The sequence below is a fragment of the Electrona antarctica genome, assembly GCF_951216825.1.
Source record: "Electrona antarctica genome assembly, chromosome: 22".
Taxonomy (NCBI): Eukaryota; Metazoa; Chordata; class Actinopteri; order Myctophiformes; family Myctophidae; genus Electrona; species Electrona antarctica.
In genome coordinates this window covers 26,334,088-26,361,903 of record NC_136805.1, presented here as the reverse complement: position 1 = coordinate 26,361,903, position 27,816 = coordinate 26,334,088, and the positions used below count along the sequence as shown (strand labels likewise).

At 43.2% G+C, this 27,816-nt stretch overlaps 1 protein-coding gene across 1 annotated transcript; it reads left to right on the top strand.

Annotated features, from left to right (window-relative positions):
- On the top strand, positions 1-21,888 carry ubald1a (UBA-like domain containing 1a). The gene is made up of 3 exons (XM_079492092.1): positions 1-311; positions 998-1,054; positions 21,473-21,888. Exons 1-3 carry the CDS (start codon positions 204-206, stop codon positions 21,830-21,832), a joined length of 525 nt encoding a protein of 174 aa, XP_079348218.1. The 5' UTR covers positions 1-203; the 3' UTR covers positions 21,833-21,888.
- Positions 21,889-27,816: the final 5,928 nt, after the last annotated feature.

The following is a 27,816-nucleotide window of genomic DNA, read 5'->3' as shown; positions in this document are numbered from 1 at the left end:
ACAGTAAATATTTGTGTTTGCTCAACCGGCTCTAATGGTGGACGACGACTGAGACACAGAAAACCGAGAGAGAGAGAGAGAGAGAGAGAGGAGGAATTGGAAAAAACTCGGAGAAAGAAGACGGGGATTATAGCAGGAGGACGCCACGCCACTAGCCAGCCGCGGGTTAGAGAGGAGACACAAGCCTTGGGTCTGACAAAAACATGGATGAACTTAAACATCAAGTGATGATCAACCAGTTCGTCCTGACGGCGGGTTGTGCCGCAGACCAGGCGAAGCAGCTCCTGCAAGCGGCACATTGGCAGTTCGAGGTGAGGACGGACGATGCACCCGGGTGTCGCTTGCCAAAAAAAGAACAGATCTACAAGCTGACTACTGACAACTCGTTGCACTGTCGACGTGTTGTCAGCTTGAAGATCTGTTATTTTTTTGGTTGGGGGGGAAAGCGAAGCAACACGGCAACACTACGAAGTATAAATGATAGGTTTAATGTTTATGTCTGGAACTCGCCCTGTCATTCATTGCCAGTCTAGTAGTCTTTTTACTTTACCCGTTAAATAAAGAATGTGTTATTTGTTGTATATGAGCCGACTAGGTATTTAAATGATGAAGTCTAGTTCTCGCTTATTTGAATGATGATGCGTGCCTTGCGTGGCTTAAGGCTGACAGTGAAACATTTACAAAATAAACCCCCGTATCCAATTATAATTGACTCCAGATTAAATACCGGTACTATAATCCGCCACATGACTGCAAATGCTATTATGCAATAAAGATGACCGCTGCTTTGCTTTGTATCGACTATTATATAGCACAAAGTGTTTAGTTTGCAAACTGAAAATAATATATTTTTGACGTTTATAAATATAAACACTTGAACGACGTTGGTGTTCACGCTGTTTAGCCTCTCTTGGTCGTTGGTCCAATTATGCCAACTATCAGTATCACATGTGTTGGATTAAAATGTTGGTAACCTTTGTTTGTTTGTTTATTTTAGACCGCCCTCAGTGCCTTTTTTCAAGAAACAAATATCCCATACGGACATCATCAAATGGTGAGTGTATTGTATGGGATGAAATCATTACGTATGTTACCCTAATTTGTTGTTGACCTGTTTTGATAGATTGCAAAAAAATGCCAACCCATTCATATCACACGCCAGCTTTGTTGTAGCTGACCGCTGTCATTATGAAGGGAACGGTAAAGACAAGCCCGCACTGGTCGAGAATGATGTTGTGGCAACAATAACAAAGAAGCACATGTCCGCCATGTTGTGAGTGAGAGCTTCCAGAAATAAACACATAGGCAGACATTTAGCCGAGAGAGAGATATACACACACACACACACACACACACACACACACACACACACTGACTGAAGCACAAGGGGAAAATGGGGGGATTCTCAGAATTGACCCACTTATTATTATTATTATTGGCAGTAGAAGTGTAGTATATTGAACATTGGATTGAATTGAGCAGTGAGGGGAAACCTCTACATTTGATAAATTGTGGGACTAAAAAAGGAAGGAAGGGCCCCTTTTTAATGTTTTCTTTTTTCTAGGGAAGCAAAAAAGAGAGTCTTTCCAGGAAAAGGGGGCAGCTGCCTTTTGAAACAAGCCATACAAGCAGCTGTAATCCATTAATATGGCAGCAATGCAGCATTGCTTCTTCTGGAACATTACTGCTGTTAACAGTAGATGACCAATTTCCTCCCTCAGGGATCAATAAATCCTTATCTTAGCTTATGTTTGTAGTCATTGGATGGGGTAGAGGTTGACACCAACATTCAAACAGTGGCTGAAACAAACCGTGGACAATATTGTTTTTCATGCCGCATTGGCAGCAAACTGGCACGTAATGCAGCTGTGTGAGTTGTAGCATCTAGAAGCAGCTTACTTCTGGAGTGGACTGTTGTGTTGTCATTGTCAGGGATTTGGGCAAAATGCTTGATCATTTTGTCTTTGTCAGGTAGCCTTTTCTGTGTGTGCAGTGCATGCTGTCAAAGTGTGACATCAAACGTGACTTTAGGTTTGTGTTATTGAAGAAAGAGGGAGACGGTGGTAGAGACAAAAGAGGGGTTTTGATTGTTCATCTCATTGTGACATGCGCTGAGTACATTTATTGCATTGCTTGCAGCATTAGTACATCATTTACGTCATTCTGCATACAGAAATATTCTGGCAAATTATTGAATGTTATTGTTGTCTTATCGCAGGGCAGCTATAGCACAGACCATCCTTTGTCACCCGTTGCCCTGCAAACAAAGGCATAGTCTCTGATTTTAGCCCTGGAAGCAAGCGTCTCACCTGCAATTACTTGAATATACAGAATGAAGTACAATTAGCTCAGGGATGACCTATCCTGCGTCAAAAACATGATGGCTAAGCTTTTATGTACACAAGCAATACTGTAGGTATAGACAGAGATAAGATGATAATTGTGTGTGTGTGTGTGTGTGTGTGTGTGTGTGTGTAATATATATATACACACACACACACACACACACACACACACACAGTCACACACACAAAGCAGGTTTATTAAACAATTCAGATGTTTGCAATTTTGACTCTGTAAACAAAACTGTGTGTACACTCCCAGCCTCAGACACACAGTGCAAGTATGACCTTAGACTCTTTGCATGTATTGCATTTGTGTTTGGTGTGCATACACGTGTGTGTGACTCAACTCAGCAACAGTGTAGTAGGCCAGCAATGTCGAAAGCCTTGCTGGCTTATCAGGGCCACGGCACTGCCTGGTATACAGACCTAATCCACTTTGCTCTTGCTCTCGTAACTCTCTCTCTCTCCCGTGCGCTTTCGCTATCTCTCTTGCTCTCTTAACACTCTCTTACTCTGTCTCTCTTGATCTCCACTGCTCTGTGGCTGTCACCCGTAAGCCTAATTTATACTTTGTCACACGACAGTATCGTCAAAAATAACTGATTTCCGTTATTTAGGCAAAGAGCACTGTGATACGATGAAGCATACATTAGGCTTTTCTCTTTCTGTCTGTAAATCCCTGTATCCCATCTCTGTCTCTCTAGGGTTTCTCCTTTCTTTCCCATATGCTTTCTGCTCTTTCTCCCTGACTGACTCTCCCCATCAATCTGTCGCTTTATCTGTCGATATTTTGTTAGTCTGAATTAGGGTTAGTATTAGGGTTAATTATCCATTTAATTCACTTGCACACTTGCAAGCGCAGGTGAATTAAATATTGTGTACTGAACCAAAACCAGTGTGTTTAAAAACAAACTCATATTACAGTATATGATTGATATTGTTGTTAATAAGTTATTAAACTTATGATTAAATGTTAGCAGTATCAGTAACATTCCCACATTGATGCTGGTATCGGATCTGTATTCTTTAGTAAATTACAACTCAGTTGGTGTTTAGTTTAGGACACACATTGCAACACAGTATAATACACGCCTGCACAAAACACACAAAATAATTGTATAACCTGTAAAGCCACATGGCCGTGTAAGGCATCGTGAATGTTATTACAGTCCATATAGTATTGTTAAAGAGATCACTTAATATTCCTAATACAATATGTTGGATTCCTTGCATTCCTGGCACCAGTGTACTGTAGTTTTATATCGTGACCAAAATCACACTATCACTTGTCAGACACGACAAAAATAATTACACACACACACACACACACACACACACACACACACACACAGTCACACACACACACACACACACACAGTCACACACACACACAGACACAACCTTAACTATAGACACACACACACACACTGTCATTAACTGTGTTTGCATGGCGTGTTTATGTTAAATGTTTATACCCAGCAATACTTGCCAGTTAAAATGCTCTGGCTAGCTCACCCACTCACTCACCATTTGTATATTTGCTCTCAGAAATCCCAGAGCCTCTGGTACTCCCAAACAAAATGTAGCCTTTGCACAGACATGCATTTTAGAGTCTGTAATATATTAGTGTGTGTTCATGTATGCATGCCAGAGAGGCGCACTCTAGCATGTGGTGATGTTTCAGATTAGGGCTCTCAGTGTCTATATCTATGTATTTATGAAGACGGTCAACAAAGCTCACTTTATTGTTACAATGATAATTGTATATAATAATAGAAACATATGGTATTATTATTATTATTAATATTATTATTATATACATATTAATAAAATAATAATGCAGCTCACTTGGTCAGATAGAAATTGAAAAGTAGTGAGACGGTATGAGCGTGTGACAGATGTCTTAATCAGATGGCCATCACCGTCATCTGGCCAGGACAGAGGACAACATGTACATTATACTCATTCCAACCACACCTCCTCTCCTCTCCAGTCCTATCCTCTCTCTCTCCCTTGCCCTACAACAAACGGTACCATACCATACGGCAGTGCATTCTGACAGTATGTGAAAGGGGTTCAAAAGAAAGAGGTGGCCCTTTTGTGTACGGGCAGCCGGTGTAGCCGAGGACATGTCAGCATTCTACCTGATTATTACTCCCTTTTTGTCTCTCTCGTCTTTCCCACTTCACCTACTTAATATCCTCTCCACTTTCGTCTTCTCTCTCTCTCTCTCTCTCTCTCTCTCTCTCTCTCTCTCTCTCTCTCTCTATCTACGCATCAATGCTGTAACTGCTTGTTCTGTTTCCAAGGTGTGAACTGGGCGTCTTCTATGCAGGAAGACAAGACACAGTAACTCAGTGTTCTAGTCTGTGGTTATTAGTACTCCGCCCACAATCTTAGGTCTGCAAATTTAGCAAAATGACAACAGCATTATTTAAAACACCCAGTGATAAACTGTGTAAAAAAACGTTTTTTTTCTTTTTCTTTTACACATTCAAGACCATTATCTGAGTGTTCCCCCTAGTGAGTGTTTCCCCCTAGGATAAGGTTGTAGCAGTGTTGGTGGATATTTATCACACAAAATTATTTGCCCTCAAAATAAGTCTGGTGAATGCATCACGCTCAGCGAGATAACGAGTGTCTGCTGATTGTGCAAAATAATTTAACTTTAGTTTATTATGAAAACCTAAGATGGAGCTGTCTTCTCGAAATATATAATAATAATTATAAATGAATTAAAAAAATCCAGCTGTGGCAGTGAATGCATATAGAGCATTAGTTTTCAACCCTTTACACATGGCCGATTATTTATTAGGTATTTGACATTTAGCCTCGCAGACCCAAAATTAAGGAATATTTTGTTATCGTTGGATAAAGGTTTTCCACAATTCCATGCTTTAGCACTTGTCTCTCCTATGGTACCATAGGAGAGACAACAGGAAAATGTTGACCAAAATGTGTAAATGAATTAATGCAGATGTAGATAATTTAACTCTTGTGAGTGTAAAATGAAACCAAATGGACCCTGGTTTCATTTTACACTCTCAAGAGTTAAAGATCTATGAGGGTCCATTTGGTTACCAACTCTCCATTATTTAGCTGGGGACCACCTGGAACCCCTTCAAGGACCACTGGTGGTCCCCGGACCACTGGTTGAAAACCACTGAAATAGAGGACACATTAATGTTATGCTGCAGAGTGTGAATTACAAAGAGAGTCCTGTCACAACAGGGGGGGTCTTGCTCAAACACACATGGACAGGACTGATCTGTTGACAGATGCATGTGTGGGGGGTATGGAGAAACCTGTGTGACCTTTTCTGTCTCTGTAATCGCTCTGCCAGGCTGCAACCTCACACACCGATATAACCATTAAGTCAGATAACACTGTGGAAGGATTTCTAAATGGTAAATGGTGCATTTATATAGCGCCTTTATCCAAGGCGCTTTACATAGATTGTGCATTACATTCACCCATTCACACACACATTCATACACCGATGAATGTGTGGAAGCCGTGCAAGGTACCAACCAGCACATCGGGAGCAATTTGGGGTTCAGTGTCTTGCCCAAGGACACTTAGACATGTAGACAGGAGGAGCCGGGATTCGAACCGCTGACCCATGGATCATTGGACGACCTGCTCTACCTCTTGAGCCTCATCCAGCAGCATGCTGGATGAGGTGCTGGGAGAGGGTGTGTTTGTGCAGGGAGCAGGAAAAAACGTTTAGCTTTTTGGCTGTGTGTGTGTGCACGTGCGCACGTGCGACTCGGAGTCCTCAATGCTAATTTAACTCTGCGTTTAAAAAAAAAATAGATACTCGGTCAACTCTGCACAATAGATAGTCAGTCTCTCAGGGTTAAGCTTTTACTGTACGTGTGGTCATCCGTTTAGTAACGGCATATATTTAACATTTCAACATTGGATGGTGGAGACGTGTGTGTGTGTGTGTGTGCATGTGTGTCTCTGTATGTCTGTGCATAATAACAGACACATTTCAGTTTCAGCCTTGGGCAGAGGAGATTTGTGTATGTGCAAGGACATGGATAAGTGCATATTACTAACATATCTGTATGTGGGCCATGGGCCACAACCAATAAACATCACTGACAGACCATACCATGTGAACAAGCTAAGCACCTGAAAGGAGTCTACCTCACACAAACCAACCCAAAAATGTAATTCTTTCCTTCTTAAACATTATTTAAACCCTGGGAGTAACCTGGAAAACAGTACAAAGATAGTACAAATGTCTGTGGGTGCACATTTGTAATCACATTGACCTGAAAGTGTGTTGTGTTGATTAGTCCCATCTTTATGTCCCATTTTGTTAGTAGCTAGATCCAGTAACCCCTCTTCCGAAGTCCTGTTTCAACGTTTTGCTGCCGCTGAACACGGCCTACATTGTGTACTATAAACCCACAGAGAGACACAAGCAGGCCTGCAGAGCTACATTTTTATGTGTTGACATTATTTTTAGGATGTTTCAGCAGAGAGAGAGAGAGAGAGAGAGAGAGGAAATAGACGAGGGAGAGAAGAAGAGCGAGGGGGAGGCCATGCGACACAAGTCACAAGCAGGGTTCAAACCAGTCATTTACAACCAGCTCTGTCTGAGTCTATGTAGTACTGCTGCTGAGTGCTTACCCCCAATTTTATTATACTAGACTGGTGCCCGGCTGTAGAGCTCCGGTCGGTAACGATGGAAGTTGGGGATCCATGCCCCACCCGGTGCAATACCTGTGTGTACCTGTGTCAGACTCAGAGGACCCGTTCCACCCTTTTATGCCCATATATGGAGACCTCTGTGTATCTGTCTCTCTGTGTCCCTTTATTCCTATATATGGAGTTCTGTGTCAGGCATGCCCAAATATGAAGTGTTGCGATGTCAGAACAGGCCAGCTCTATGCCCATATATGGAGTTCTTTGTCAGGCATGCCCACTTCTGTGTCAGGCATGTCCAAATATGGAGTGTTGTGATGTCAGAACAGGCCGGCTCAATATATGGAGCATGGGCATGGCAGGGGCTGCGACACTGGGCACTGCGCTCCCTGTGGGGGTGTGGAACGCGTGTGTCGAATTTGAAGTCGGTCCGGAGAACGGTTCTCGAGTTACGTGCATCACAGCCGTATACACGACACGTAGACGTACAGACAGACAGAGATGTGGTGCATTTATAGATGGATATCACACTTTTTCCTATTGTTCTCTATTGCAGTGGTTCTCAAAGTGGGGTCTGGGTAACCCTTGATGGGGGTCCAGGACGTTCCCAGCCAAATTAGTTAATAATAGAATCAAAATCTGTTTTGTGAGGAACGATTTCAATTTGTACAAGCTCACAATGCGTCGCATCATTTTTAACAACGCAAATAATCTTTTATGGGTTCCCTGGCACAAAATCGTTTCAGATGTTGGTCCGCTGCCAAATACATACCATTTTGGGGGTCGTTGACATCAAAATGTTTGAGAGACACTGAATCTATTGTTCCTTTTTGTATTTTATTATTTTAAGTAGAATGAGTCACATTTGCAACTTGCATAATTGTGTAGTTTATCTTTTTTAAAGTAGACTAGACCAGAAAGCTGTGAGGGAGACGCGGTAGACAAAAAAGCTATGGTGGTATTTGATCCTAGACTAAAATAGTTACCGGTACATATGCCTCTGAGGGGGGGGCATTTTAACCACTACACCATTGACGGGCATGTAACTGTGGGTTGTGACTGGCATAGTGTGCCATTCAGTCAATCAATCGGGCAGACTAATTCAGTAAGTCGGTCATTCCGAAGTGAAAGAATCAATTGGGGAGGGGAAGGGGGGTGATTGCAGCATCAAGTGACGTCAGTGAGGCAGTATTGGGTAGTGCTGCAGGGCAGCCATATAAAAGCCCACACAAGGTTGTATGTCTGTTTCCCGGCACCGTGAATAACCCCAAACAGGGGGGTGTGAATGGGAGTGAACAGTGGAGTGGGGATGCAGGACTACAGTTGTTACTGGTAACTAGCAGTGTGTGGTTTTGCCGTCCGGGCGTGGCTTTTAAAAACAAGAGTGTTGGAAGTCCTAAACCTCTGCCAAGACTTTTAACAAAGCTAGAACATGTGCACCACAAACTCACATGTAATGTCGCTAAAAGTGTGTGTATGTCATCTATGTGTGTACAGTACATGTCTGTGTGCGTTCCTCTGAGTGTGCATACTGTATGTGTGTGCAGAAGAGCAGAGGTATAATTAGTGCCATAAATCATATGAGAAGACGGGTGAATGTCTGCTCTCATTCCTCCCTGGCTGTCTCGACCTCTATCCCTCCACCATCGCACCGCAGCGACAGACAGATGGGATGGACAGGCAGGCAGATGTGAACAGGGGTAACTGATAGGAAAAGTGAGTACTGAAAAGTTCAAGAGTACAAAAAAACAAAAACAGGAGAGCAGAGGGCCATTAGGCAAGAGGCAGGGTCGGCCAAGGAGAGAAGAAGGCAGAGGGCCAATCGACAAGAGGCCGGTGGACCATGGGGAGGCAGAGAGAAACAGACAGAGACAGAGAGAGAGAGGCTGACAGTATAGAAGAGGCTAATACCAGGGCAATGCCAGGTATTTGACCAGCAGGGAGATATAATGACTTTGAGTCAGCACAGGCATGCGTTGTGTTCCAGTAAGATCAGGAACAAGAGGTCTCCTGTCCCTCAGTGGACGACTCCTCAAAATTACACAGCGGCCCTATTAACATTTGGAATGAGCTAAACTTTCATTTATATGTATTATGTACTGCGATTCGGAATGTATGTGACTGTGTGAAATTCTCATTTGCATCATTCATGTCTCAGGTTTTTGCGTATGTGTTTACACAACAAATAGTAGTGTTTGTGTGTGTTTCCAATCTGCCAAGCAGTCAGCCACATCTGTAGAGGTTAGGTCTATATAGTGCTTACAGCGTATGTATTTCCTGGTATAGCTCTTCCAGGTACACACGACACACGACACTTACACAACACTACACACACGCATGCAGACACACTCATATTACTACACCATCAAAGGACCATCCATTAATTTAGACTAGGTGCTTTATTTCCCTAATCCCCAACTTTTAACCCCCAGTTGAGTGTCTAAACACTCTCAGTTGAAGTGAGGACTGACTAAATGTGCTCACTTTGTACAATTTTCTTACGAAACCTGGACCTCATAAATGTAAAAGCATACTGTAAGAACATGCACAAAACACGCTGTCAGTGGAAATCTGTGGGTTTTTCTGTGAGGACCAGATGTGTTTATATTGCAGTTCAGTTGGATTCAGTTTCACAAAGTCGTCACGTAGTGCATGCCTGGGGCTGAGGAAATGAGAACAGGCACTCTTGACAAATGTGTGTTACTGTGTTTGTGTTGTGACGTCTGGAAGAGCTTGCCAATATCTCCATAATATATCGACATCCTGATATTAAATTGAATATCATAATATGATGTAGCATAATTGCTGTCTTTAAGTGGCTTTAATCATTTATACGTAGAAATAAAAATGGGAAAACAAAAATGGGCAATCTACAAGCTCACAACGCATCGTTTAAAAAATAATTTACAAATATTCTCATCACAATATTTGTCATAGGTATTTGGTACAAAAATATCGTGATCATAAAATCGCCCAACCATCATCTGAGCTGCCCCAACATGATGTAAGATACATATTGTGTGTTCTTCAAACCCGCGAGGCCAAACTGTTTTCTGGATGGGCGTGGCCTACTGACACTACACCCGTTGTTGTGTTTGTTATTTTTAGCATTGTGCCGTGTGCAGTGGCCCAAACCAAACACTAGTACAGTTGGGTGCCACCGATATTGTCCCTTATCATTTGACCCATTTAGGCCTGACCTCAAAATTTAAAAAAATCCTTCTAAATCCTCCAGTTTTCTGAAATAAATATTTTCACGATTTTTCAAAAATAGCAGACCTACAAGCTCGTAGCGCGCCACTCGGTGGCGCGCTATGAGCTTGTAGATCTGCTATTTTTCAATAGCTAAATTATAACAATGTTTAAAACACCAAAAGGGGTTCCCGCCCAAAATGGGTTAACTGTCCTTTTGCGCAGATCACGCAAACCTCAGCAAAAAGAAAAGGACAATATCGATGGCCTCCAACTGTACCTTCAGAAAATGGAATGGGTCTGGGTTCAAAGAAAGTGTAGCGAAGGTGCTCTTTGGTGGAAACCTTGCAACTAAGGAAGAAGAAACCAAGGTACTCTTCTGGTGAAAAAAGTTAAAAAGCCATTATTGAAGTGGCTAGTTCATAATAGAAGTAAAACAAACTGGGATAACCCACGCGTAGCAGCCAGCACAGCCTTCTTCAGGGTATGATACACTGAATTAGGCCGTGCTAGCCAGCAGAGTGCCTTGATTTCTATTCCCTTAGTTCCAAACATTACCTTGTTGTTTGAGTGACACTCACGTGTGTGTACTGTACACACACACACACACACACACACACACACACACACACACACACACACACACACACACACACACACACACGCGCGCACAGACACGCCCAACTGGCTCCACTGCTTTAACATTCTGCCCGCTTCTCTCCTTTCACTTTCTCTCTGCACTTTGAGTACAGAAAATACTCTTTCTCTCACACAATACGGTCTTCATAAAGTGTCCACACACACACACACACACACACACACACACACACACACACACACACACACACACACACACACACACACACACAGTCTGTTTAATGATCAACATTCAACTGGAAAATCAAGAGAACATTGACCCTTACCATGTGAATGTGAGCTATACAACATAAACAAACACACACACACCAGGACTCATGCAGCAGCTGGGTAGAGCTGCGCATTTTTTGTTTTTGATGTTTATATAGATGGGGAATAGGGAAATTCTGTTGTCATAGCAGCATATCTTGGGGAATTAGTGAAAGAGCATGGGTGCTCTTTCACAACAGCTCTCCTGCCTTGCACTGGGAACAGTTCCATTTCTTTGTATCAGGGAACTGCACAGAACAACTAGTCTTCTATTTTTGGACACTGTGAGCAACAGTGGGGCAGTTGGGTGTATGTGCCTTATTCAAACGCTGCTAGAGCTTTCCCAATGCTGCTGCTTATTATTATTATTATTATTATAAATAATGCTTCTGGGATGTACCTGCATTACCACTGCTCAATAAGACATTCAACTACTCAGGCACTCAACCGGTAGAATGTTTCAATTAGAGCCTAGGTGCTCTGATTGATCGGCCACCGATCGGCGATCGGCCTATTTTCACGCCAAATGACTCGATCTGCAATTTACCCGACATGGACAAACTTGACCATTTTAAGTGACATAAAAGTCAATCAGATATATAGTATAATATTGTTTTGCATCTTTGTGACATGCACAAACATTCTCCCCATCCTCCCCACACAGGAACAGTTTTGACATAATAATGTTGGAAATATTCAAATTGTCCCCTTGCGCACAAGATCGGTACCGATATCGGCTGATCTGATCGGAGCACCTCTACTTTCAATATTGCATTGCAATTCTAATTTCCACAGTCGATACGATGATATTGGCACGTGACCAATAAATCACTCCAAAATTGGGAGATCGGTATGTAATGAACCTGTATTTCCATTTAGAATGGCGCCAATAGTTGAAGGTAGCCATGGTATTGATAGAAGATACAGGGGAGGCAATGAAAAGCACCAAGACCAATACCATTAACAGTTGTGACAGCGATGGCTTGCAGATTAATGAGGGGATTAGCATGTTTAGCTCTAATGCTGCAGTGCGAACCTGTCTGAAAGGTGAGGGTTAGTCATGATCCGCATGCAGAGCTGCAGCACCAGAACAAAGAAGCACAGCTAAAACTGCTAGGCTAGTACACACATGCACGTGTGCACACACACACACACACACACACACACACACACACACACACACACATGTGCACAGCACATAGAAACGCAATGGAGCAGACCCTGTTTAAAGATTTAACAGGCTGTCCAGTTAGTGTTCCTCTCCTCCCACTGCCCTGTGCCCTCATTCTCACTCCATCTTTCTTTCTTCATCTCTCCCCCCCCCCCCCCCCCCCCCCCCCCCCTTCGTTTCAGCACTTTTTGTTCTTGCCGATGACTCTCATATCCCTGCAGCTGGCTCTCTCCATCTCTCTCTACCTGTGCTTCACTCACTCTCTACATACGCTAGTTTTATCTCTTTGTCTGTGGCTCTTTATAGTTCATCCTGATTCTTCCTCTCTGTCTCTTTCTCTACTCATTTGCCTCGATTCAGTACCTTTGGAACTGCTCCCAAAATGTTTAAAGCCGTTTTGAGTTTTGACACGGATAAAAATTGTATTTATCCCCCAAAGCGAAATTCAGTCTTAAAAGAATTGCCAGCACAACACACAGGAAGTGTGAAGTACTATCCATTCTCTAGATTAGATAAAAGCTTGACATACATCAAGCCAACAGTCAGCTGAGAACAGCAGAGCTTCCATCTGCTCATTGGATGTATCTTCGGATTATTAGGTGTGTGTGTGTGTGTGTGTGTGTGTGTGTGTGTGTGTGTGTGTGTGTGTGTGTGTGTGTGTGTGTGTGTGTGTGTGTGTGTGTGTGTGTGTGTGTGTGTGTGTGTGTGTGTGTGTGTGTGTGTGTGTGTGTGTGTGTGTGTGTGTGTGTGTGTGTGTGTGTGTGTGTGTGTGTGTGTGTGTGTGTGTGTGTGCGCGTATTAAGGGTGGTAAGTCGACCCTCACAGAAGAGGTCAAGAAATTAATCGGTGCTTGGCCGTCGCCTGCATTTGGTCGGTTTCAAGCCAATCTGTGCTGTTGAGTAGGAGAAGGGACATGGGTTGGTGGTATTTTGCCACAGTGGAGAACTAATCTGGTTGGATGCAACCCATCCGTTGTCGTCGGCCGAAGGTCAGCTTGGCGTATTGGAAGGAGTGTAGGGTGTAATGACAATTCGACATTAACCTCTTGGACCCTAGCATCCCTATTTTGTGGGGGGAAATTTGCTGAGAGTATAACCGAGCTACAAGCTCTACACAATGTGTTCTGAGTTTGTAGATGACAGCTCTTATTGGCAAAACGTTTTGGTGTAGAGAGAAAAAAAGTACAGAGCCGACCCCAGTGAAGTTTCCTATACTAAAATATAGAGGCGTTAAGTGGGCACCTCCTCCTATCACATGTATTTTCATTGGTTAACACCCACAACACCTCCTTCTTGCATCCATAGCCTAACATCCCACCCCGACTGATAACGAGCCACATAACCACAGTTGGCAATTTGGGGAGTGGAATGCAGGGGAGAGGATGCAATGTTGGCTTGAGTGTTTCCCCAGCATTCCTCCCCATGTCTCGTTAACCCTGCAGCTCTGCATGTGCCGACAGGATGGGTACCAACCGGAAGATGACGGCAACAGTTAAGCGCCATTCACCCTAAGGACAATAACTACTATAGCTGTAGCAATTACTTTGTGAGCATGTTTTTAGTATAGAGAGTATGCGCGTGACATCATCATCAAACCAGGAAGTTATGCAGGAACGCCTACTGAGTGGCAAAAAACTACTTTCTGGCCTTGACAGCCCATACATCCACACAGAAAAGTCATATCTGATTGCATTAAACAACATTATACAATGTTAAACTCACTTTGCCTGTTGCTTTGCCACTCCATTTGCCACTCGATGTGCCATTCACTTTAAGCATGCGCATACTCTCTATTGCGCTGCTGCGTGCTGCAGGGACATGACCATTGAGAACACACATGCATTTGTGACAGTTGTTGTGTCAGAGTAGGCTATTCCAGTAGGCTATTCCAGTAGGCTATTCCAGGAAACTGGATTTCTTAACTGAATAGCCAATCTCCAGAGATGTGGCTCAGTCAGCAGGCATTCTCTTTTTTGGGAAGGTCTTTATGACCTGATTGTATGCTACAACTCTGGATATTTCTCTATTTCAACCAACTGTTCATTGACAACAGGTTAGGACTAGTCTGCAGGTTGGGAATCTGCTGCGGGGGCAGAAGAAGAGTTGCCATGCCCACGGGTACCCAAATGCATAAAAGAAAATCATTTATCACCACGATGTGATGCCTGGAAAGAAACAGTGGTGTAAAGGAACTGGGCTGGATCTCAACGTGCACTGGCGCATGTGGCGCCTCTGCTGTGGGGTATGTACATAGATACCGGTAGACAAAAATGGGGGCGGCTGTTTTTATGTGCGTCATTGTGCGTGTGTTTTATCCTTTTAGTTTACACAGTGAGGAGGTGAAGGGAGATGCCAAGTTAACTGAGAACAAAGTGGATGGACGCAAGACTGAGAGAAAGATGGAAGGAGACCGAAACAAGAGTTAAACAGACGGGCAGAGAGCAAATCGGAGAAAGACGAAGGGGAGCGAGAGATAACGGAGTGAAATAGGGCAAGCAGGGAAACCTTATTTTAAATCAGACCACGCTGTCCGTGAAAGAGAAAACAAGACGGAGAGAGGAACGGAGGGCTAAGAATGTGAGTGTGCGGTTTGTGTCCAGGGGTTAGAGTGCTGATGTAAGGCTAAAATCGAGGCGGGCAGTTGGGGTTACCGGAGGTAACCAGAGCCCTCAGTGAAACTCATACAAAGAGGCCCAGAAGCAAACTTCTCTTTTCAATCTCACTCACTCACTCACTCACTCACTCACTCACTCACTCACTCACTCACTCACTCAAAACAAATGTCTCTGATGAATGCCTGTTGGTTATACTGGGGATAAAAGCTTGTCATTCTCTTAGGACACACTCGACCACCATACAAACAAACACAGAGACATTAGTTTATAGTGGAGGTCCTTCCATTTTGTTTCCAGTGACTACATTCATTCCTCATAGCCCTAACCGTAACCCCCTTACCCTAAAGCTGTGCCCAACTCCAAACCCTATTCCCAAAACAGCTCTTGCAATTCGCAAAATGCCCTTACGTTCCAGTTTCCTTGTCTTAGATACAACCCAATGTCCCCAGACGGGTGTTTTGGGTTGTTTAGAAGAGGGTGTTACTGTTTTGGGGCTGTTTAGAAGAAGTAGAACAGGAAGAATGCCACGACAAGTTCCATAAACTGAGACAAAGGGAAAGAGAAGAGCTCGAGATTGACATAAGAGAGTGAGACAGATGTAGGGAAAGGGAGAACGTGTGAGAGAATGATGCCGAGATGGGCTGGTAGGCAAAGTGAGAAAAGAAAGTTAAGGATGTTTGGTCAGTCAGCCAGTGCACAGAACATAATGCACCTGGTGTGCGCCAGGACCCGGGTTCGAATACGACCCGGGTCCCATCTCACGTGTCTCTCCTCTCTCGCACTTCCTGTCTCATCAACATTTTTTAGAGAAAATAAAGTTAGTTGAAGGAGGGAGAATGACTTAGCCTTGAAATAGAGAGGGAGACGGACAAGCAGTCTCCTATCTCTCATCGCCAACCCATCATCTCCATCTGCACTCCTTCCTCATAACAGCCGTCCCCATGGCAACAGTAAAAACGTGCATGAATCTTCAAAAATTGCTTGTCTTGTCTTCCTCTCTGTCTGTCAGTGTTTGTGTGTATACATAATGCATGGGCGTGTTCTGCAATCATGTGTGTCCACAGTACTACAGCATGTCATTTCTTTAAGTGAAATATTAACCCCCATACTGTGACTGAACGCAGCACACATGTCCCGTGCGCTTTCACCCAACCGAGCTTGGATCGTGCACGTGCTGTCTTAGCAGCTTTGGCATTATGCTCCCTGTCTCCTTAAGATCAGTGAGGGTTAATCTGCTAACACAGTGACATTAGAGGGTTGATTTATCACTGCAAAATATATTTCAAGTTTACACTTTATTTACAAAATCTCATACATAGAATGCAGCTCAAACTTTAGTGCTTCACAAATCTGCAGGCTACTGAGGCAGATACAAATGTAAAGACGTATTCGTACACAACAAAGAAGTCGCGTCATATTACTACAATTGTTTCTTTTATGACACCCATAATTGTCATTACAAAAACAGAAGAGTTGGTAAATGAATAACTCGATTGCACCCAGCAGCGCCAGCATTACATCTACATACTGTAGATTCTACAGTATCAGCTGGAGAAAACAGGAAACGGACGTTAACTGGCTACCTCAGTGTTCACTGTTTAGCCCCAGAGCTGGACTTTCAGTCCCCTTCCATGAAGGGTACAATGTTTTAACCCCACACAACGCATTGCTTTGTCTGCTTACGTTGACCCTGGTATCCCTATTTTGGATATGGAGCCCATTAGAATGCACTTTTGGAAGAAAACCTGAATCTGCTAGAGTGAGAATAACGACAGAGAGATGGACAGAAGTAGACAGACGGTTAAAGCGGATAAAAGGTAAACTGGGTGACAGACAGACTACCTGTCTATCTGTCACCCACCTTTTATCCGACCAAGCAGAGAGACAAGAGCGAATGAGAGGCTGACAGACAGATTGACCGGCAGACAGACAGGCTGAGAGATCCTCTTCCCTGTCGGTCGATACTGTCTGTCAGAGCCTCTGACACTGTCCAAGGTCCCTTGTGCAGACAGACACACACACACACACACACACACACACACACACACACATACACATTACTGGTGTGTGAGGCAGGCTGGCTGTGCTTTTCATTCTGCGATCTGCATCACACATGTCCTCGAAAGCACAATGTGAATTACCTTTTGAGACTTTGGTATTTCATACAGTATTAGCAGCAATAGCAATACTGTAGTTTTATACTGCACCATATAGTTATGCAGTTATACTGCAATACCCTTCTGTAGCAACAATAATCTTTTGGTCTTTTTCAGTGTGGTCTTGTTTGGGCAGCATGTGTGTACATAATACAGCGTAAGCAGTGTGTTGGCATCCTGCCTGTATTAGTTGTGTGGATGATGGTACCAGCCTTTGATTATAGCCTTCAGATGTGATTTGAAGATTCCAGGCTCTGTGCATCCGCTGTTGCACCCCTGTAACTCGAAGCTAATGGCAGGTTTCAAAGTCTACTTGAATGCAGCACAATATTGTCTATTTTTAGATATGTAGGACGGTTGCCCAGCAAATGTAGAGTTGTGTGTATGCCGACGGTGTAAACTGAGTTTAGTGGATTAGCAAGTCAGAGGGGAAGTTCTCTACTCTTAAGACGATAGCTCTTCTATCCTGTCTTCCAGTATCTGAGCACTGGGTCCTCTAGTCTACGACGAGGACCTCTTCTAACGTTGCATTATTACCTGATTAGTTGTCCTGCTTTAGGATTTCCGCTCACAGGGTGAGCTGCAGTGACTGAGCTGCAGTGACTGAGCAGAAGGGAGTCCAATGACCACTCGGTTAGTGGGCAAGGTGGTCTAGTTACATGAATTACAACCATTAGAACGGCAAGGGTGCCTAGGGGTTGTCAAGATCATGACATTTTAAACAGCCAAAGAGAGATGAACTAGGTGCTCAAAGGCGATAATAGTTGAGTTTTGAAAGGTAGGCTGGTGCTTCTAGGATCATTCTAGGTGCTTCAGAACACCATAAACGGCAACATGTTGGCGTTTTAACCTTTTTGTAATAAAGTACCTTGATTTTACGCCATCTCGCCTCTCCTCCATCATTTTCAGAGTGCTCGGATGGCTCTGACATTTTAGTTGACGATCAATCTATCTTGAAAAATGTTCATACATAAAAAAGCTGAAATAGCAGATCTACAAGTTTACAGCGCGCCACTTCGTGACTTGTCGCCATTTTTCCTTTTTTTTGAATGGCCAGTCATTTCTTGGTATATTTCAGTTATTTCATATCTGCCCTGTATACTTTTTTATTACTTTTATTTAAGTGTCTAAAAGACACAGAAATGTAATTGTTGCAAATGTTCCAATTTCCAATGCCAAAAGAAACCCAATTAAATCATTAATCGCAATTATTTGTAGGACAATTAATCGTCAACTGACATATATAATCGTGCCCTATATGACAGCCCTGACACCCCGTCCTCCCGCCCTGCCAAAGAACAGGAAGGAGAGGTGGTTGTTGTTTTATTAGAGGTCGCTCGCGCTCTCTACCCACAGAGCTCCAGGGTGTCTCTTTACCACAGGAAGCAGCCTGGGAGACATGAGCCAGCGCTTCCTGCCCAGAGGGCACTGCGGACATGCTCTCCTTTCATAACAACAACCACCCCACCGCCATGTGCCACCCCGACACCACTCTGTGGCCCCGGCCCGCGCCAGATCACATAGAGCCAGTACAGGGCTTTGGATTTGACCTGCAGATCACAGCACTTTTAGGGGGCAAGGTGATCTAGTTACATGTACACGTGTAGACGTGTAATACGTGCATAGTTCTACTGTATATGCAGTTCTGTCATACACGTGTGTGCACGTCCGTCTCAAGAGGGGAATGGCATTCTGTTATGAAGACTGCCTACAGGGCAGGAACGCCTGATTAATCACTAAAGACAATTTGTGACTGATGATTACTTGTACATAGTTGCAGAACGGTGCCTTATTGGCCTTATTGCCTTATTTTTCTGTATTTTGAAGCCAGTCCATAATGTCAATACAAAGTTATGTGCAAGAAAGTTCATTGAAAAAATGATTGGTCCCTCCCTAAATTATTGTCAATTATGGCTATTGGCTAATAATTACACACGTGTGATAAGGTCATTTTGGTCATTTTATCGTCAGGCTTTTGTGAACACCACAGACAGTTTAAGTTGCTCTAATCAGTATTTAGATATTTGATATTCTATTACTATTTTAACTATGTTAGATTCATTGAAAACACCCGACCATTTTTCTGGTAACTGATACTGCCCTCCTAATACGTGAGGTGCCTGTTTTTAATCATTTCTTTCCAGGCTTTCTCAGCCTGCGGATGACTTTTTTTTCTTTTTTTTTTTTAATAAATGAAAAATGTAATAAAAAAAATCACACCCATGTGAACTGAGTGGTGCAAGGTCTTATATAGCCTGATCAGCTGTGGTCTGACGTAATGTCAGTGACCATGGTAACCATGCTCACCTGTGCACGGACACGTAGGTGTACAGGTACACGAACATACAGACAAAGCTGGTTGTTGGAGTGGTTTGCACCACTCAAAAAGACACGGGTGCCTCACATATTAGGAGGGCAGTATCAGTCAAAAAATAGCCTCTGCCCGGGCTCTGGACAGGGCCCCTGCCCAGTGTCCATATATGGAGCTGGCCTGTTCTGACCTCACAACACTCCATATTTGGGCATGCCTGACAGAACTCCACAAGCTGGCCTGTTCTGACATCCCAACACTTTATTGTTTTGTCATAAAGAAATGTGGTTGTCATATCTACTACTGAAGTTAATGGTTTGGTTAAGTTGACACGACGCATGTAATGCAGGCTCCCCACGGACGCACTGTGAAATGGGGACCACGTGTCCCTTCGTCATGTGCCCATGATTGAATAAAGTTCTTCCACTCTTAGTTATCAGTTGGTTCCCCATAATGCAGCTGAAATCATAACATCCCGGTTTGTGCTCGAGCACGCTCGATCGCTGTGATTTTCATTTGCATTGTTAAGCTAGGTGTCTAGTCCAAGTTTAACCTCTGGACCTTGGTTCTTATTTTTAGAAAAGAGGCACTCTGGCATGTCATTGTTCCACCCATTGCTTTCCTCAGAGAGGTCAGGAGGCGGTGTGGGGTGGGTGCCTATAAAGTATGGAACTTTGTTGTGTTCCTGGTCGTAAATAGAATGTTCTCTAGAAGGGAAAGGTGGCCATTGGAGCAGGAATTGTGTTGATGATGGTGCTGTGCTCGCACTATTTTTAAATAGCCAAACATGTTATTCAGATACCGTCTCACCTGCAAAATGTCAGTGTTTTTGTTTTCCGAGTTGTTTTTAGCGTGTGTGTGTGCGTGTGTGTGTGTGTGTGTGTGTGTGTGTGTGTGTGTGTGTGTGTGTGTGTGTGTGTGTGTGTGTGTGTGTGTGTGTGTGTGTGTGTGTGTGTGTGTGTGTGTGTGTGTGTGTGTGTGTGTGTGTGTGTGTGTGTGTGTGTGTGTGTGTGTGTGCGTGCATGCATGCACAAGTGTGCGCACGCACGCCCCTCTGAAGGAACAGTTGGCAGTGGAATGAGCATTGCTTGCACAATGGAAGTTCAGAAAGGGGTGAGAACATACAGGACACATTGAACATATTCTGGGGAAAAACACAGTATGCCATTGCCAAGGTTGGTAGGCCTAGGAGTGTGTTTGTAGGTGCAAGAACTTATGCAAGCATGGGTGTATATGTACTGTGTACAGTATATACTCTCATATACGTGCGGCATGTATCTCTACTGTGTGTGTGTGTGTCACATCCATGTGGGTGGCTGCATGGTGGGCAAGTGAAAGTAGTAGTACATCGCAAGACCTCGCTAGACATGAAGCAGGAAGTGAGGGTTAAATAAGTGGTCAGAGGAGAAGACAGTAATGTCAGCCTAGGGAGTCCTCTGGGTGGGACACAGTGGGGAAAGCCCCCGTCTTTCCCCTCTCTGATACTTAGCCAATCATTCTGAACTTGATTTGGTTCAGTTCAGAAACATAATGTTATTGTTGTCCTACTAGAAGCTTGTGCGCCTTCGACACGCTCACATCTAGAGAGCATGGTCGCCACGCGTCTATGTGGTAGTGCTATCAGATTGAGACACGCACACACAAACTGTACATTTTTAAGGAAGGCAGACAACGATTTGTCTTTGGCCACTGACCGTGTATTTTCCGTGCTGGGCAGGTTGTGTTGTTGTAGCCGAAGACCCACAAAGCTGGGTTGAAAACACAAAGGTAAAGTCAGTGACGTATTACTGCCACAAAGCACAGGCGTAAACGGCACTTCCGCGTACTCCGCATAGGTCACGGTCTATGACTTGGTCACCCGAACTCCGCACAAAGTTGTGCAAACAATTGTGGGGGTGGATTTTAATATTGTAATATTTGTCCTATAAGGGAGGTTTGCTATGGACACAAATTAAAACTTGCACAACAAATATCACTGTACACTGTACATCATTTAGGGAAAACATTTTGTCATACATTATTTTGAATATTGAATTGTCTGAGAACTGTAGCTCATTTCTTCTAGACTTGAGTGTGTTCCTTGGACCAACGCTAATTATTCTCTCTCCCCCCCGTCAGATGTGTACCCCAGCTAACACACCGGCGACGCCACCCAACTTCCCCGACGCTCTGACCATGTTCTCCCGCCTCAAAGCCTCCGAGAGCTTCAACAGCACCGCGGCCGGCAGCCCCATGGCGGCCTCCATGGCGGCCTCGCCCCCTCCACGCCCACATCTGGGCATGGGCTGCTGGGGGCTCCCCATGCCACAGCAGCAGTACCAGCAACCCCAGAACCACCTCCAACAGGGACTTTGGACTCAGGTGCAGCAGCCCCCCTGCCCCCCAGTGTGGCCCGTCACGCCCATGGGCATGAGCGTCAACGCCCACGCGGGCGCCGAGCAGAAGGCCAGCAGCGTGGCAATGGAGGCGGAGAGATGAGGGGAGTCCTAACGGGACTGACCTACCTACCCCTCACCCCCCGCCTCCTCAGAGGGAGGGAGGGAGGGAGAGAGAGGGAGGTAGTGGGTAGGAGGGGTTCGGGTGATGGGGGTGGGGGGAGCTGCGACGGAGTGCATACGGGTGGAGATTGGGACTCTTGTTCCCTATTCTAAAAGCGGAGGACATGTGGTTAGATGGATGGACGGATGGATGGGAAGGAGAGAGGCGAGGGCAAAACGCAAACCAAGAAAAACCAATGTGGACACTTCAGAAGAGAAGGAAAACCAATGCAAACATCTTAACAAAAAAAAGACAGAAAACAATACAAAAAAAGAATATAAAGAATGATAAATCATGAAACGCACACCCACACATACACATAGTAATAAGAGAGCAACTGAAATCTTTGTTAGTTTTTATTCTCAGTAAATGCATAGATTAATGTTATGGAACTAAAAAACAAAAGACAAATCTTCACACCCAAGGATACTACGTGAGGGTTGTTTTTTTTCTTCTTCTCCAAAGCAAGAACGTTTAAAGGCAGCAATCTTTTTTTCTTTTCTTTAATTTTCATTCATTTTCTTCATATGTTGCACCAGTGTGTGTTTCTTTCTCTGCCACTGGAGTTCTGTGTCCAGAGACAGTTTTTGGTGCATATGAGAGAGGTTCCATATTTTTCATCCCCATCGTCAAGGCGGAAACTTTTCTTACCTCACCTGGTGGTCACCTGACTTCTTTCAGCCAATCAGGGATTCTTAAACCAACCTTTGCCGCCGCTGACGACACAGGACATGTTTTTAAAAAGGTTTTCTTGTTTTCAAAAGGGCAGCATCAGCTGCTGCCACTATGGTAGATCATGTTCATGATAACTGATCCTCACTACAATGGCTTTTTATTTCAGCGGTAGGCTGATGCTGATCATTTTCAACCCTGAACTCAGCTGACTACAGCTATCCACTGCATTGGGTTGTGCAGATTTGGGTATTATAAGAAAAAAAAAGTTTGATATTATATAGTTTATAACGTTAATTGTATTGTCTTTTTGATTTATTTTTATTTTTTATTTTTTGAAAGGAGGTTTTAAGATTAGGTGAGGGCTTTGAAGGTGGGTGGGACTAGTTCAGATTGATCCTTTTGGAAAAGAGCAAATCAAAACGCAGCTAAAGCAAAACACACACACACACGATGAAACAACAGAGCTAGAGATAAAACCAACAACGACTACTCCATCTCTGACTCTTTGTTAAGCAGACATTGCCACTTTGCATGATGTGTTGATAAACGTGTAACATCTTTTTGTAGCAAAAGCATACATGAAATCAAGACATGTTTCTGAGCACGAAGAGGTGTGGTCTGGATCCTAAAGGCAACTCAAAGGGCAGTAGTCAATTGTTTCTCTACACAGCCGGGGTCATACTAAGTCTGTGCCTGACAGCATCGGCTCCATAGAGGCCTGTTTGGGGAGTGTTTCCCACTATTTATGAGTAACACACCACCGAGAAGTGAAAACAAAAAAAAGCATTTTAATTGCCTCTTCCTCCAGCAAAATGTTTTTGCCCAATATCCATAGTGGTATAGCACTAAAATATAATCACATCCTCCTGCTTTAAAGTGACATTTTCACAACGTTCTAAATCAGTTTATTGTCACATCACAGGTTTACAGGTGTAAATCGGTGGGTGAAATTATTTCTTTGTGCAAGCAACATGCAATCAATGTTACGTAGTAATATACGTAGGGCGTGATTTAGAGGTGTTTGGGTTGTACCTCCGCATTCACTTGCCATGCACCTACAACAATCGCAGAATACGTATATGATTTTTACCCAAATTTGTTTAATTTGTTTGGTCCTTTTTTAATTCTTTCAAGCAAGTGTTAAATGAAATAGAGCTGGCACGCGGCTAATAAAAAGTGTCAAACGATTTCCTGTCTGAAATAACAGACAGGCAAGCACAGACATAACAAACGGTAACGGACTTATTATATTGAATGTACTAATATATCATAGCCTGTTGGAAACATGTTATAATTATGCAAGTTTGTAGCTGGTTCAATGCAAGCAAATAGGGACATAAAATGCACCTTCAACTTGTCACATCAGTGATTTACAGGTGTGGAAAAAAGTGGATGGAAGTCTTTCGTTCAAGCTCCCATCATTTGCAGTTTTCAAGAAAGGGAATAGAGATAAAAGTAAAACAGGCTAGATATGTCAAATATTACTGACTGTTCAATGACAATAAATGACGCAGGTAAAATAGCAGACATACTATAGTACATGAAGTGCAGCATTAGCAACAGATATAGAACATAGACCTTTCATGTTTCATCACAGTGGCGTGAAATCTTGTTCATTCTATTCATGTATTGGTCTGCATTGGTAGCCCTATATATATTCAATGTTGTGAAAATATCACTTTAAAGGCAGATGCAAAATGTGGGTCTCTGTGTGAAACCAGTTCAACTACAAAGGTGCATGATCTCCTGGCGGAGATACTGTAATAAGCCATGACAGGCCTCTGTTGGACAGGGCATTTTGTTATTCTACCAAAGGCACTCGCATCTAGGTCCATCAGAGAGACAAACTACTTCACCGAGGAGAGTTTTTGGAAACCAGCTACTACCTACGTGAAGACACTACAAACTACTTTCAGATATATATGTATACCCTCAGATACTGTAGTTTTAAAGGGTTTTTACGGCATTTAAGTACATGGCTTTGACCAGTCTTTGGTCCATCATACTACTGGGGGACAGTGCAGGGATGACCCATATCTACAGCAATATGTAAATGCACGGTCTGCCCCCTCCCCTTTTTTTTTAAGTTTCTCCTCACTGGATTGTATTTTTAATTTGATACAGGAAGAAAGAGTTATCTCAAGAGATATTTTGAATAGTTGAGGGTCTTTTTTAAGAGAAAAAAGATGGCAAGGATTTACAAAGTTTATGGATATTATAATGAGGAGCAAATAACAATTTTTTTATGACTAAAATATTTCGGTTCATCACTTTCCATGCTCTATTTGGTTCAAATTAAGTGTTTTTGGAAGACCTGTTCCTTAAATGTTTTTTCATGTATGTTCCCCCTCATATGACTGTATGATGCCATTCCCACAATATTTGTGGACTACCTGATAATTAACTTATCATTTTTTGTGTTCCTAAATAAATATTGTTATGTCAACCTTTTCTGTATAGTGAGTGTCTGTGCACTTTGCACAAGCATGTACGTGTGAGTGTGTGTGTGTGCGTGCGTGCGTGCGTGCGTGCGTGCGCGCGCGCGTGCGTGCGTGCGTGCGTGCAATTTTGGGCTCGCATGGCATCACAACCATCACTTACTTATTTATCAGTGGTGGTTGGTGAGACATGCCAGCTACTGTATGAAAATGGGACTGGCCTTTATTGTAATGAGAAATCATTCTGACTTTTCTGAATACCAAAATGAGAAAAGGGCACTGTTTTTTCTCGGAACACTTAGTCAGTTAGTGTTAATTTACATAACATACATACAGATGGAGGCCATCGATATTGTCCTTTTCTTTTTGCTGAGGTTTGCGTGATCTGCGCAAAAGGACAGTTAACCCATTTTGGGTGGGAACCCCTTTTGGTGTTTTAAACATGTTATAATTTAGCTAAAATAGCAGATCTACAAGCTCGTAGCGCGCCACTCGGTGGCGCGCTATGAGCTTGTAGGTCTGCTATTTTTGAAAAATCGTGAAAATATTTATTTCAGAAAACTGGAGGATTTAGAAGGATTTTTTAAAATTTTGACGTCGGGCCTAAATGGGTCAAATAATAAGGGACAATATCGGTGGCACCCAACTGTACATACATTTTTTTTCTTTCACTTGAACGTGTTTGTGCGCGCGCACATTGTCATGTGTACCCATTCCAAACCTAGTATTCTGCAGTTGGATGGAATAGCTTACTAATCAAGTTGCATGTCACATTCTTCTTATTTATACTTTTCTAATTGTTAGATCCTATCGAGATATGCATAGATGTTGCTAAACATAGAAAGTGACAAATCAAGAAACTACTGTTATGTGGCATACTGTAAGGTATCACATGGCCCACTGATCCGAGATGTTCCATGGGGTGTGAGAGAGAGACAGCCAGTTGGAACAGAGGCTGTGTGAAGATGGATGTGGCCCAATCTCACGCCTCACTGGCTCTGCAGTAGAGGCGACAGACAACACAGGCACTGGTGTAAATGAAAATGAAAGACATTTTCTTTTTCAAATTTCCGTCCATGACATACCAAAGATTGGGATGCCAGGTTAAAGAACCACAATGTAGAAATGCTCCATTACACTGTTTAAATTGTTATCAATGTCAGTCAATGTTTGTTTTGTTTTATAACAAATCGACAAACCAGTATCTAAAGCAGTCAAATAAAAGTACAGCATTTGTCTGTCAGATGTAGTGGGGTAGAAGTATATACTATCACAAATGGAGGTAACCATGAAGTAAAGTTAAAGTACCTCAAGTACAATATCTGAGTGAATGCATGTACTTTAATTTCCACCACTGAGTACAGGGCCCTGTCTGGACTGTCTCGCTTGATCTCTCGAGATGATATAGTACTTTATTGTCAGTTCACACTGAAATTTGTCTTGCGACCCAGAAGCCAAGTATGCAGAACACATATACACATTTGACATAGCACAAAGAACAAAACAATATTACATACATAAAGACATGAAGACAAGAGCAATGTCCACCGCCCAGCTTAACCCACGACTACTACAACTCCTGATTAAGCATCAAAGTCGACTGGTGGACGAATGACCTCTTTAGTCTGACCTTATTGTATGCTGGTACACCATATCTCCTTCCTGAAGGTAGCAACCTATATTCTCCACTATACAACACATCGTTAGTATTAGAGGTTATATACGTTATCATGATGCGTGGATGTATAAAGTTTCTGAAGTGGTTGTCCAACAATCTTTGAACAAATGTTCAGTTGTGACTTTAGGGCTGCAGACAAACATCCATACCAGGTGGTACTACAGTACTGAAGAACACTCATAATAACAGAAGTGAAGAACAAAAGAAGAATCCGTCTACTAGCACCGAAGGATCTTAGACGGCGAAGGAAGTAGATTCTTTGCTTTGTTTTCTTACACACTGAGTCAATCTGATTCTGATCTTTCCATGACAACAGATGGTCTATTACTACTAGGTATTTGTACGAACAAGTCGAACATACCTGGTTGATCTGTTCACCATCATGAATAGTAATGGGGGATCTGTGTATCTCTGGTGGTGTACCAAAAACAATCTCTTCTGCCTTTTTTGTGTTCATGATTAGAGCGTTGTTATCACTCTATTCAACCACCTTATTTACTCTGTGTTGGTGCAGTCCAGGATCACTGGAACTATCTAGGAGAGAAATCAAAACGGTATCATCTGAGTATTTTATAATGTATTGGTCTGGTGTGTCAGTGCGACATTCGGACAGACATTCCTCTGATGATCTCATAGATCATTGGTTCTCGAAGTGGGGTCTGCGTGGGGACTCTCTGGTCGTTGAGGGGGTTCCCCCCATCTCTGTCTATGGATTAGACATATGGATATCTGTGACCCTCTTTCTCTTTCTAATGAGAGAAAAGAGAAATGAGATCGATGCGAGGAACAGAGATGAAAGGCATGCTGGGAGAGAGGAGAAAAGAAAAAAAACATTTAAAAAGGAATATTTCAGTGCTTTGGCCTCTCTACCATCGCCTATTCAAATTTACACTCCTTAGATACAAACACCAGCTGTCCGCACGCAGCCACACATACACACTTACAACACACACACACACACACACACACACACACACACACACACACACACACACACACACACACACACGCGCGCACACACACACACACAACCGGTCTACATAAACACACGCATGCGCACGTACACAGTGTACATAAACATACCCTCTAGTCTAGTGAATAGATTTAGGCTAAACACCCACCACACACATTCC